The 14,223-nt window shown below is 42.2% G+C and overlaps 1 protein-coding gene across 6 annotated transcripts in view; it reads right to left on the bottom strand.

Moving 5' to 3' along the window:
• The window catches only part of ccdc83 (coiled-coil domain containing 83), a 109,993-nt gene that overhangs the window by 22,392 nt on the left and 73,378 nt on the right, over positions 1-14,223 (bottom strand). For 2 of the 6 annotated variants that reach the window (XM_072264346.1, XM_072264348.1), the window contains exons 10-11: positions 10,322-10,515; positions 734-1,059 (exon numbers count right to left, since the gene is read on the bottom strand). In XM_072264346.1, coding sequence (XP_072120447.1) covers positions 883-1,059; positions 10,322-10,515 — 371 coding nt within the window. In that variant the 3' untranslated portion in view covers positions 734-882. Of the gene's footprint in view, positions 1-733; positions 1,060-3,369; positions 3,691-9,828; positions 9,921-10,321; positions 10,516-14,223 lie in introns of those variants that run through there. The other 4 variants (XM_072264347.1, XM_072264351.1, XM_072264352.1 and 1 more) reach the window with 4 other exon arrangements.

Genomic DNA, 14,223 nt, shown 5'->3' with positions numbered 1-14,223 from the left:
GGGTAGTTGTTGACTTTACATTTATGGATATGAATTTCCTTAATAATTTCACTCTTCCAAGTTTTGCATGCAGTGAGCATTTTATTTCCTGTAAAATTTATCACTGTTTAAATATTGGTGTACAATATTGGTCACACATCAAGCTCATTAAAATGAGTTAGTTTCAAGTTGCCAAGGGAGTCTTAATCTGATGCATGTACTTGGAACAATGTGTATCAAATTCAAGTTTGAATTATAAAGTTCAGTGGAGTTGATGGCGAATTCAGATATCCTTGTCTGTAGAACCATTCTTCAAACTAAAGCTTGGATCGTCTAGACCAGTGGTCCCCAACCTCCGGGCCGCGGACCAATACATTGCCGCAAAGAATGCAGCGGTAGCCGGAACAAACCCAGCACATCTTTAAGAAGAAAGTGGAAGTAAACAAGCTAATTAATTAGGTGCCACCGGGAACGTAAATGTTGACCCAGATCAGAGGCGATTGCCGACTTCACTTGCTCTACGCGATGTTCACTCCTCTTTCCAGGGCGCTGGAGCCTTTAGGTGTTCCATTGTTTGGTCGATTTAAACGCCAGATCATCTGATCTGGGCTGACATTTACGTGCCAGGCAGCACCTATTTAATTAGCTTGTATATTTTGGCTTTTTTCTTAAAGATATGCTGGGTTCATTCCGACTACCGCTGCACTGCTGCATTCTTCGCGGCAATGTATCGGTCCGTGGCCCGGAGGTTGGGGACCACTGGTCTAGCTGGGCCTGATGGGAAGAGAAATAAACTAAATTACTGACAACTTGAAATATCAGTTTGTGATGCAGTAACACTTTCATCTTCACATGAACTAATGATTCTAAAAATGTAATGTAATGATTCTAGAAATGTAATACCTATGAAATAACAGATCTCAACATTGTGCTCGTGACAGGCCATCCCAGCTCCGCTTCACGTGGTTCTCTTTGTTCATTTTTCTTTCCTTGACCAGTAGGTTGCTCAGTTGCTTGAAGCAGCATAGCTTGGCCTTTTACATGCAACATCCTCTGCTCAAATGCACCACACTCTAAATACTTGAAGCAAATTAGAAGTATTTCTCTCAATTACGTAATAACCTTAAGATTGTACCAAATTCCAAATAGTATTTGAACATGATAATCTGACCAAGGCCAGCTGCTTCTCCATACTTGTAGTCCTGTAAAACAAGACTGAGTTGGAAGCCAGCCTGCCACAGTCAGATTATCAAACACATTTGACAGTTCAAATTCAAATATTTAAAAAATGTAACATATTCAATGCAATTTTAGTACTTTAAGATAAAGACAATGTAATATATGGGAAAATAAACCCTTTATCAATCAAGTGCTTATAGTAAAGCTGAGTGGGCAAATATGAAATACATCTAGACTTTGAGCTGTGGATGTTTGTTCTTCAGTCTTGGATGAAGCCTAGTGGAGAAATGGGAAGTCCAATGTACTGATAGGAAGATGATCTATGATGTTGTGCAAAAAGCCCACTTAGCTGGCAGAGACATGGGGTGTGGTGAATTGCGCAATGTCTGAAGCTGGTTCCTATTTCAGCTTTTTAAGATGCTTTCACTGATCTTGAGCATTGCAATGCACAGGAATGGAAGTTAGAAACAAGCTGAGCTCAGTGAAGGTTGTTGATGGATCTATGCGCTAGTGGGTGAAATGCAATTGAAATGCAATCATTAAGGTTGATGATTGAAAGTTATTTGAAGTGGGTACCAAAAGCCTGTTAAAGGAAAACTGGACTGTTTCAGGAGGGAATTCTAGCCTTTGGAGACTCAGCAAATGAAGGAAAAACTGCAAATAGTGCAGTGTTTAAGTAGCAGATATATATGGGCAGAATTGGAGCAGAGGCTCACCATCAGTGGCATCCCTATTCTAAGCCTGTGGTTACTAGTGGAAGAGCAGAAGTGGTTGGTTGGTCATCCATCATTGACGTTGATGAGGACCTCAACACCATTATGATGGTGTCGAGACTAGCGTGTGATTTGGATTTAAGTGAGGGAGAGTTGCACAGCGTCAGCCTCACTCTCTCTTCCCAATTCCCATCTGGATCCAGTGGCAAGACAGAGTCGAGACGGCTGGAGATGGGACTAGGTGCAGTGGATGACCAGGACGTCTTCTGTGTCTTGTCCTGCTCTACACGTTCCACGACGCGTGCAGAGACCGCCTTCTTGACCGTTGGACCTTCCATAGGTCTCATCCGCTCAATCCGCCGGAGTCTGTCTTCACATGCTGGGATAGACAACTCCCTATCACACCGAGGGTTTGAGACCCATCGGTTACCCTCACCTGTTTTAGCCGGCTTGTCGAAGCCGTTGCCCGGGGTGTGGCCGCTGTCGCATGCAAACAGCTACGGGGAGCCACAGGTGAGAGCTGAGTGCCAGGTGGGGACCAAAGGTGGACTAACCACCCTGAAAAGGACGCGACATGTTCCCCCACCAGAGGTGCTACCCCTCCCTGACACCCCATACACCAGCAGAAGTAAACAAGGCATCATTGTTCACAAAGTAAGCAGTCATTGATTTAAGACAAATGAGGCTAGGTTTCTCTGTGTGGTGACATTTGAACCTTTTTCTTCAAGTTGGTGGAGCCAGCATTTGAATAATCTTAAAGCAGAATTAGATTAATTCTTGATAAGCAAGGAGACACAGGTTATCGTGGATAGATACAGTAGAAATTCAGAGTTGAGAATACAATCGGGCCATTTGTGATCTTATTTATTTATTGCGATACAGCATAAGGACCCTTCTAGGCCTTACAGCCATGTCGCCCAGCAGCCCCTGATTTAACCTTAGTTTAATTATGGGACAGTTTACATTGACCAAATAACTGACCAACTGGTACGTCTGTGACTGTGGGAGGAAACTGGAGCACCTGGAGGAAACCCACACAGTCATGGGGAGAACATACAAACTCCTTACAGCCAGCGATGGGAAATGAACCTGAGTGCAGCTGCTGTAAATCATTGTCCTAACCACTAGGTTACCGTGCTGCCCATATTAAATGGTGAAGACATAAAGGTCTTCTGCTGGTGTGTATGTTCTGGGAATTATTGGAATCTGGGCATGAGGGAATAGGACAGGGAAATGGTGCTGAAAGCAGAAGAACAATCGTGACTTTGTTGAACAGTGGGGCAAGCCTGAGGAGCTGAATGGCCTTTATGATCATTCTTCCTATTCCTCCTCGCCATTTCCTAATTCACCTTCATCTACAATTATCTTGTGATTTACATGCCACAGATAATGTTGTAAGAATGCGCCACTTACACTCCACTTCTGCCAAATTTCATTCATCCTTTTTATTGGTAGACAAGAACATACATCAGATGTTGGTAATACAATTGGTGTGAAGATAGAGACTCTGTCACTTCCGATCTCCATGTACCGATAATGTATGCCATTTAGAGGATAGCATAGACATTTGATTAGCATAAGCATTAGTAGAATACAGCCAAAGCACCAAGAAAGATTATCATAGGCCTCAGCTACTAGAGTGTGGTGTTACATTGCATTAAGTGAAGAGATTTAATGAAACAATCTTTAGAAAATTGATAGATGTGAATAATGTAAGGCAAATGAAACAAAGAGAAAATGCTAGGCACGTTAGCAGGTCAAACAATATCCATGGAAAGGAAATAGAATGAATACTTCAGACCATGAGCCTTCGACAAAACTAGAAAGGTGAGAACGCAAACAATGATGAGAACGCAAACCTGATGGCATGAACATTGACCTCTAACTTCTGTTAATGCCCCACCTCCCCCTCGTACCCCACCGTTATTTATTATTATATATATATATATATATATATATATATATATATATATATATATATATATTCTTTTTCTCTCTCTCCTTTTTCTCCCTCTGTTGCTCTCACTATACCCCTTGCCCATCCTCTGGGCTTCCCCCCTCCCCATTTCTTTCTCCCTAGGCCTCCTGTCCCATGATCCTCTCATATCCCTTTTGCCAATCAACTGCCCAGCTCTTGGCTCCATCCCTCCCCCTCCTGTCTTCTCCTATCATTTTGGATCTCCCCTTCCCCCTTCCATTTCCAAATCTCTTACAAGATCTTCTTTCAGTTCGTCTTGACGAAGGGTCTTGGCCCGAAATGTTGACTGTACCTCTTCCTAGAGATGCTGCCTGGCCTGCTGCATTCACCAGCAACTTTGTGTGTTGCTAGAAAGGTGAGAAAGTAAGTTTGTTTGAAGTTGCAGAAAGAGCAGTCAGACATAGAAAAGAGAGTACATCTGTGATAGAGTGGAGATCTAAGTTACCAGGGCAGCCATTACTTTTAAGTACAAGCAGTTGGAGACCGGTGTAAAACAAAGGAACAAATGAAAACTGAAATGTCCTGCTTCGTCTGTAGGGGGCAATATAATAACTATCCAAAACTGTTGTATTAAGTATTGAGTGCAGAATATAGCAATGTGCTGCTCCCTGAATTTATGATGGATATCACTGTAAATCGTAAGATGGCCAAAGAGGAAGCAAAGTCTGTTGGAGTTTTTCGGGGAGGTTACCAGGAAAGTGGATGAAGGGAAGGCAGTGGATATGGTCTAAATGGACTTCAGTAAGCCCTTTGACAAGGTCCCGCATAGGAGGTTAGTTAGGAAAATTCAGTCGCTAGGTATACATGGAGAGGTGGTAAATTGGATTAGACATTGGCTCGATGGAAGAAGCCAGAGAGTGGTGGTAGAGAATTTCTTCTCTGAGTGGAGGCCTGTGACTAGTTGTGTGCACCAGGGATCAGTGCTGGGTCCATTGTTATTTGTCATCTATATCAATGATCTGGATGATAATGTGGTAAATTGGATCAGCAAGTCTGCTGATGATACAAAGATTGGAGGTGTAGTAGACAGTGAGGAAGGTTTTCAGAGCCTGCAGAGGGACTTGGACCAGCTGGAAAAATGGGCTGAAAAATGGCAGATGGGGTTTAATACTGACAAGTGTGAGGTATTGCACGTTGGAAGGACAAACCAACGTAGAACATACAGGGTTAATGGTAAGGCACTGAGGAGTGCAGTGGAACAGAGGGATCTGGGAATACAGATACAAAATTCCCTAAAAGTGGCGTCATAGGTAGATAGGGTCGTAAAGAGAGCTTTTAGTACATTGGCCTTTATTAATCGAAGTATTGAGTGTAAGAGCTGGAATGTTATGATGAGGTTGGAAAGGCATTGGTGAGGCCGAATCTGGAGTATTGTGTTCAGTTTTGGTCACCAAATTACAGGAAGGATATAAATAAGGTTGAAAGAGTGCAGAGAAGGTTTACAAGGATGTTGCCAGGACTTGAGAAACTCAGTTACAGAGAAAGGTTGAATAGGTTAGGACTTTATTCCCTGGAGTGTAGAAGAATGAGGGGAGATTTGATAGAGGTATATAAAATTATGATGGGTATAGATAGAGTGAATGCAAGCAGGCTTTTTCCACTGAGGCAAGGGGAGAAAAAAACCAGAGGACATGGGTTAAGGGTGAGGGGGGAAAAGATTAAAGGGAACATTAGGGGGGGCTTCACACAGGGAGTGGTGGGAGTATGGAATGAGCTGCCAGACGAGGTGGTAAATGCGGGTTCTTTTTTAACATTTAAGAATAAATTGGACAGATACATGGATGGGAGGTGTATGGAGGGACATGGTCCGTGTGCAGGTCAATGGGTCTAGGCAGAAAATGGTTCGGCACGGCCAAAGGGCCTGTTTCTGTGCTGTAGTTTCTATGGTTCTATGATTCTGAGCTAGATGGGGAATTAAAGTGTAGGTGACACAAAACTCAGCCACTTAAGAATAGTCATAACAGTAGAAGTTTCTCATCTCTACTGTAGTGAGACCAATATACAATTAACATGAATGAATTTATCTGTATTTCTTCTAAGGAGAAACAATAATACGGTGATCCATCTTGACCTTCTAAAAATAAATTGCATTTTGATCACATCTATATGGAAAAGAATAACATTCAGAAAAATGATTGAGCTTGAAAGGCATGTAAAAAGGGCGATGTTTTGAAAATTGTGGGGGATTTAACTATGGAGGTAGATCGATGCTGGATTCCAAGAGAGGGAATTTGTAGAATGCCTCTGAGATAGCTTTTAAGAGCTGCTTGCAGTTGAGCCCAATAAGAGAATGTCAATTCTGGATGTAATGACCTAGATTTGATCAAGGAGCTTAAGGTAAGTTAACCCTTAGAAGGTAGTGATCATAATATGACAGAATTCACACTGTAGTTCAAGAAGGAGGGGGGAGAAGATGGCGGCACAATGGCAGCACGCGCGGCCACTTCGGTGGTGATGTCTGTTATTTGTCAAGTAGGGGACCGTGCACAATTCTGATTTGATGGAGACAGATGTGAGAGCACAGCGGAACATCTGGAAAACTTCTGAAATGCCCGCTTCACTGCCGCTGCTACTGTGTGGTAACCGGAATCTCCGGAGCTGAAGGCCTCGAAATCCTCAGCTTTGCGTGTTTCAGCGGCCGGGGAGAGGTCGAAGGTGCTCGGCAGAGGATGGCACTCAGGAGGCTGTATCGGAGAGGCTGGTCGGAAGCTCGAAGTTTTCGGACAGATGGACTAAGTGTCGGCTGCTTCCAAGGCATCGGCAAGTTGACGGTGCCTGGAGGTTTATGGCAGGGAGTTTCTCCCTTTTGCTGCCTGATATTGGGGACCCAGGAGTTGATCGACTCGGGACTTTGAGACTTTTTTTTACTGTGCCCCGGTCTGTTCTTTATCAAATTATCGTATTGCTTTGCACTGCTGTAACTATACGTTATAATTATGTGGTTCTGTCAGTGTTAGTCTTTGGTCTGTCCTGTTTTCTGTGATATCACTCCAGAGAAACATTGTATCATTTCTTAATGCATGTATGCATTTCTAAATGACAATAAAAGAGGACTGAGTCTTCTCATAATCTAAAATCAGATGTATCAGTATTGTAGCAGAGTAAAGGGAATTACAGAGGCATGAGAGAGAAGCAGGCCAAAGTTGATTGGAAGGGGACCCTAGCAGGGAACAGCAATGGCTGGAGTTTCTGGGAACAATTCAGATGGCACAGAAAAGATGCATCCCATAGATCCCAAAGATAGTATTCTACAGGTAAGATAAGGCAACTGTGACTGACAAGGAAAATGCAAGACGACATAAAAGCAAAACAGAAGACATATAATATAGCAAAAATTAGTGGAAAGGCAGAGGATCGGGAAACTTATAAAAAACCAACAGAAGGCAACTAAAAAAGCCATAAAGAGAGAAAAGATGGAATATGAAGGTAGGTTAGCCAATAATATAAAAGAGGATACAAAAAGCTTTTTCAAATATATAAAGAGTAAAAGAGATACTGGAGAGGTAGTAATGGGGCACAAAGAAATGGCAGATGAACTTAAGTATTTTGTGTCAGTCTTCATTATGGAAGACAGTAGCAGAATGCCAGAAATGTGAGAGTCTGGGGGCAGAAGTGAGACTCTTTGCTATTACTAAGGTAAAGGTGCTTGAGAAATCTGAAGGTAGATAGTCACCTGGACCAGATGGACTACACCCCAGGATTCTGAAAGAGGTAGCTGAAGAGATTGTGAAAGCATTAATAATGATCTTTCAAAAATCACTGGATTCTGGATTGGTTCCAGAGGACTGAAATTGCAAATGTCACTCCACTTTTCAAGAATGGAAGGAGGCAGAAGAAAATAAATTTTAGGCCAGTCATCCTGACTTCAGTGGTTGCAAAGATGTTGGTGTCAATTATTAAGGATGAGGTTTTTATGGTACTTGAAGGCACATGATAAAATAGACCAAAGTCAGCATAATTTCCTTGAAAGTAAAACTTGCCTGACAAATCTGTTGGAATTCTTTGAGGAAATACCAGGCAGGATTGACAAAGGAGAGTCGGTGGATATTGTTTATTTGGATTTTCAGAAGGCCTTTGACAAGGTGCCATACATGAGGCTGCTTAACAAGATAAGAGCCCATAGTATTATAGGAAAGGTACTAGCATGAATAGAAGTGTAAACACGAGGAATTCTGCAGATGCTGGAAATTCAAGCAACACACATCAAAGTTGCTGGTGTACGCAGCAGGCCAGGCAGCATCTCTAGGAAGAGGTACAGTCAACGTTTCGGGCCAAGACCTTTCGTCAGGACTAACTGAAGGAAGAGCTAGTAAGAGATTTGATAGCAGAGCAGACTCGATGGGCTGAATTTTCAAATTCTGCTCCTATGTCTTAGGGTATTATGAATTTTATTCTCCTTGTAGCTTAGAAAATGAAAAACATGACAAATATGAACAATTTAATAGTGTGGGTTAATGATGTAGCTAGAACTATTTCCCAAAATGCTGATTTCCTAGCAAAAATCTTTTGCAAATTTTAATTGTTTCATATACAGTAAAACTTGGGATTTTTGTGCTGGACTGGCAGATTTTGCAGCCTATTAGATGTTACTAATATTAAAATTCCAACCCACTTTTGATTGTTTTTTTACGCAGTAATAAAATAACTTTTACAATGCACCAGGTGAGTTCAAAGAGAGTGCAAAGAAGAAAATCTGTTGAGTTTAATGGCAGTACAAGAAATGGGGCCCTGTTGAATTTAAAAGGGTGGTGGGAAAAAATACCCATTGTGATAAATGGAGTGCTACCTTCAGGGCCCTGGTGAATTAAAAAGGAATTTGCTGATAAGAATCAGTGAGTTTATTAGGAGTATGACAACAGGGCTTCAGAGAACCAGGTCTGAACCATCAGATTTCCAGACAATCAGATATCTTATTGTAATATGTTTACTTCCCAAAGCATTGTGAGTTGGCGCAACATTGAAAAGCAGCATATTTTATGCATGTATTTGTAAAATATGCAATGAAAATAAAATGCTGAACACACTCAGAAAGTCAAATAGATATTTGAATGCATTTTGAGAATTATAATGCTTCATATTCCTTTTGGATTTTTAAGTATGAGATGATACCAATATAAGGAAATGAACGTGGACATTTAACATTGCTGGTTAAAGTGAGGCCACTTATCACTATGTGCAAGTAAACTCTCAACAGGGAAGTAAAGCATCTGTTGATGATGATGGATGTTCACAATACATTTCCCCATTATATAACGATGGAATTACAGTGGCATGCGAAAGCTTGGGCACCCCTGGTCAAAATTTCTGTTACTCTGAATAGCTAAGCGAGTAAAAGATGACCTGATTTCCAAAAGGCATAAAGTTGAAGGTGACCCATCTCTTTAATATTTTAAGCAAGATTACTGTTTTATTTTCATCTTTTACAGTTTCGAAACAACAAAAAAGGAAAAGGGCCCAAAGCAAAAGTTTGGGCGCCCTGCATGGTCAGTACTTAGTAACACCCCCTTCGGCAAGTATCGCAGCTTGTAAACGCTTTCTGTAGCCAGCTAAGAGTCTTTCAATTCTTGTTTGGAGGATTTTCACCCATTCTTCCTTGCAAAAGTTTTCTTGTTCTGTGAGATACTTGGGCCATCTTGCATGCACTGCTCTTTTGAGGTCTATCCACAGATTTTTGATGATGTTCAGGTCGGGGGACTGTGAGGGCCATGGCAAAATGTTCGGTTTACGCCTCTTGAGGTAGTCCATTGTGAATTTTGAGGTGTGTTTAGGATCATTATCCTGTTGTAGAAACCGTCCTCTTTTCATCTTCAGCTTTTTTACAGATGGTGTGATGTTTGCTTCCAGAATTTGCTGGTATTTAATTGAATTCATTCTTCCCTCTACCAGTGAAATGTTCCCCGTGCCACTGGCTGCAACACAAGCCCAAAGCATGATCGATCCACCCCTGTGCTTAACAGTTGGAGAGGTGTTCTCTTCATGAAATTCTGCACCTTTTTTTTCTCCAAATGTACCTTTGCTCATTGCAGCCAAAAAGTTCTATTTTAACTTCATCAGGCCACAGGACTTGTTACCTGATGCAAAAAATTAATCTTGATTAAAACATTAAAGAAATGTGTCATCTTTAACTTTATGCCTTTTGGAAATCAGGTCATCTTTTATTTGCTATTCACAGTAACAGAAATTTTGACCAGGGGTGCCCAAACTTTTGCATGCCACAGTATATTCTAACTTGTCAAGATTTGTATTTGTGTTATGACCCACTTTAACTTTTCCTGAACAATAAATCAATACTTTCGCTCAACATTAATTGGTGTACTTATAAAAATGTATTAAAAACTGGGGTTCCCAAGTATTCTACATAATATGAAAATTAATCTTGAACTATACTGTATAATGCATCTCTATCACTAATGTACTCTGCGCAGCAGTACTGATATGGTTATTTAAAAATATTTTAATTTATTTAACTAACCTCCAAGAATTTTTCATCTTCCTGCAGCAAATATGTGAGATTCTGCGATACAGACTTGCTTAAATGGAACTGCATTTCTTCATCACTTTCTGTCTTTTCCTTTTTTGAAAACAGCTGCATTGAGGAAATTTCCTTTTCTACTTGTGGGACTGTTTTGCTCTTGGGTTTTGGTAGATTAGAGTTGGTATCAATTTCTGCAAGAGCAAAAAAAGAAATTTAACACTCTTGTGACGTTAAAGGGAGCGGTGGAAACAATTGCTGTTAAAGCAATGAGCTTTAACTCGTGTACAATACTAGTGAGGTAGTATGTCTCAGCCTGACTTCAGGTGGTTTTTCCAGCAGGTTTCAATTAATCTGAACTCGTGCCTCTGAAAATGAAAACATCTTCCCATGTACATTTTCAAACCTTCCCCGCTTTTTAAAGACTTCTATAAACTCTATCTATATTTTTAGATTAAAAAGTGACCATGGTTTGCTCAGAGTATCAATCTCATTCTATATATTTTTCTTTTGTCGATCGTAGCTGAACATAGAATAAAGTAGTAAATAGTTAATATTACATTTCAGCTCTATTTCTCTAGAACTGGCTGAGCAAAGAGCTATTAATAGTGGAGGTGCACTGTTTGCATATTTCATAGTTTATTAACTTGGTTAACTACTTCTGATGATCTGTTTATCAGTACATGTAGCTCCCCTTGAATCTCAACCTCATTTTGGAAGTAGCTAGGCTCTTACTCATCACTTTTTAAATTAATTTTTTTATGTTTCTACAATGCAACAAACAAAAAAAACAGTAAAAAAAGTTTTATACAGTGCAAAACAAACATATCAAATGTACATTTAGTAGCCTGGGGAAAAGTACACACTCAGGACAACAAATACTTTTTTGGGTTTTAATTCCTTTATCTGTTTTAGATGTTTTAGTGCTGGAAGAGGGTCTCAAAACAAAACAAATGAATTTACAACCAGTTCCTGCCGTTACAATCTCAGTTTAACTTTTGATCCACAGCCTTGTGTATCGACGAACTGCATATGCAGTATAAAGATACATAAAGCAAACCGCACAAAACTGGAAGGCGGCCAGTGAGTGAGTAGGCCAGTGGAGGAGTGGAGCTTTGAGGCTTTGACTCGAGAGATTCTGGCAGTTTTGGCAGTTGGTCTGTGCAATCAAGTCAATCAAGATTTGAATAGATCAGCAGAAAGCCATTGATTAGACAATCAAGATTTGAATAGCTCAGAGTCAGCAGAAAGCAGCTGATTGGGCAATTGAGCTCAGGTGACCAAACATTTTGAAAAGCGCAAACAGATAAATAGAGGGATAGCTCAAGCGAAGCAGCCAGTGAGTGAGTGGGCCAGTGAAGGAGTGGAGCTTTGAGGTTTTGACTCGAGAGGCTTCGAAGTGAAGAGGCGGAGGACAAGCTTACTCGCAATTAGTCTTTACAATGCCTCCTGAGACAGTGATGTGCCTGTGATGTGAGATGTGGCAGTCTTGGGGGAAACGCCCCTCTCCCGCAGAGTCACATCTGCCAGAAGTGCATACGGCTGGGCGATCTGGAATACCGTGTAAGGAATCTGGAACAGCAGCTCAATGACCTTCTACTCATAAAGGAGAATGAGGCAGTCGTAGATGAGAGCTACAGGGAGGTAGTCACACCTAGGCTGTTGGAAGCAGGTTGTTGGGTGACAGTCAGAGGGAGGAAAGCGAAGGTGAGCAGACAGGTAGTACAGAGCACTCCTGTAGCCATTCCCCTGAATAATAAGTTTCCCGTCCTGGATACTGTTGGCGGGGACGACTGACCAGGTGTGAGCCACGGTGGCAGGGCCTCCGGCACTGTGTCTGACCCAGTGGTGCAGAAGAGTGGGACGGAGAAGAGGAGAGCTGTCGTCATAAGGCACTCTATAGTCAGGGGAGCAGACAGGAGATTTTGTGGATGTGAGAAGGACACCCGCATGGTTTGTTGCCTCTCGGGTGCCAGGGGCCGGGATGTCTCTGACCGGGTGCACGACATCCTGGTACGAGAGGGAAAGCAACCAGAAGTCGTGATAAATGTTGGGACAATGACATAGGCAGGAAGAGGGATGAGGTCCTGAAGTGTGAGTTTCGGGAACTAGGCAGAAGGCTGAAGAACAGGACCTCAAGGGTGGCGTTCTCAGGATTGCTGCCAGTGCTACCTGACACTGATGGTAAGAATTGGAGGAGATGGCAGTTGAATGCATGGCTGATGTTGGTGCAGAGAGCAGGGTTTTGGATTTTTGGATCATTGGGATCTCTTCTGGGGAAGGTGGGACCTGTACAGACTGGATGGGTTGCACCTGAACCCAAGGGGGAGCAACATCCTTGCAGGTAGGTTTGCTAGCATGGTTCAGGAGGGGTTAAACTAATTTGCAAGGGGGATGGGACCCAGAGCGATAGAGCAGTGAAAGAAGTGCATGGAGTAAAGCCAGATCTAAAATATAGAGAGGCTTTGAGGAAAGAGAAGCAGAATAAACAGTGTAAAGACAGTAAGGTAGAAGGGCTGAAATGTGTGTACCTCAATGCAAGAAGCATCAGGAACAAAGGTGATGAACTGAGAGCTTGGATACATACATGGAATTATGATGTAGTGGCCATTATAGAGACTTGGCTGGAACCAGGGCAGGAATGGATTCTCAATATTCCTAGATTTCAGTGCTTTAAAAGGGATAGAGAGGGCAGAAAAAGGGGAGGAGGGGTGGCATTACTGGTCAGGGATACTATTACAGCTGCAGAAAGGGTGGGTAATGTAGCAGGATCCTCTTTTGAGTCAGTATGGGCGGAAGTCAGGAACAGGAAGGGAGCAGTTACTCTATTGAGGGTATTCTATAGGCTTCCTGGGAGCAGCAGAGATACAGAGGAGCAGATTGGGAGGCAGATTTTGGAAAGGTGCAAAAATAACAGGGTTGTTATCATGGGTGACTTTTAACTTCCCTAATATTGATTGGCACCTGATTAGTTCCAATGGTTTAGATGGGGTAGAATTTGTTAAGTGTGTCCAGGGCGGATTCCTGTCACAGTATGTGGACAGGCCGAATAGGGGGAATGCCATACTAGATCTAGTACTAGGTAATGAACCGGGTCAGGTCACAGATCTCTCAGTGGGTGAGCATCTGGGGGACAGTGACTACCGCTCCCTGGCCTTTAGCGTTATCATGGAAAAGGATAGAATCAGAGAGGACAGGAAAATTTTTAATTGGGGAAGGGCAAATTATGAGGCTATAAGGCTAGAACTTGTGGGTGCGAATTGGGATGATGTTTTTGCAGGGAAATGTACTATGGACATGTGGTCGATGTTTAGAGATCTCTAGCAGGATGTTAGGGATAAATTTGTCCCGGTGAGGAAGATGAAGAATGGTAGGGTGAAGGAACCATGGGTGACAAGTGAGGTGGAAAATCTGAGAAGAGCAAGAAGGGGGCATGAGAAGTCCTTGGTGAGTAGGGTAAAGGAAAACCCCAAGGCATTCTTCAATTATGTGAAGAAAAAAAGGATGATAGGAATGAAGGTAGGACCGATTAGCGATAAAGGTGGGAAGATGTGCCTGGAGGCTGTGGAAGTGAGCGAGGTCCTCAATGAATACTTCTCTTCGGTATTCGCCAATAAGAGGGAACTTGATGATGATGAGGACAATATGAGTGAGGTTGATGTTCTGGAGCATGTTGATATTAAGGGAGAGGAGGTGTTGGAGTTGTTAAAATACATTAGGACGGATAAGTCCCCGGGGCCTGACGGAATATTCCCCAGGCTGCTCCACGAGGCGAAGGAAGAGATTGCTGAGCCTCTGGCTAGGATCTTTATGTCCTCGTTGTCCATGGAAATGGTACCGGAGGATTGGAGGGAGGCGAATGTTGTCCCCTTGTCCAAAAAAGGTAGTAGGGATAGTCTGGG

Source organism: Mobula birostris, chromosome 7 (assembly GCF_030028105.1).
Source record: "Mobula birostris isolate sMobBir1 chromosome 7, sMobBir1.hap1, whole genome shotgun sequence".
Taxonomy (NCBI): Eukaryota; Metazoa; Chordata; class Chondrichthyes; order Myliobatiformes; family Myliobatidae; genus Mobula; species Mobula birostris.
Note: the sequence above shows the minus strand (reverse complement) of the source record. Positions and strands in the feature narration are given on the sequence as shown.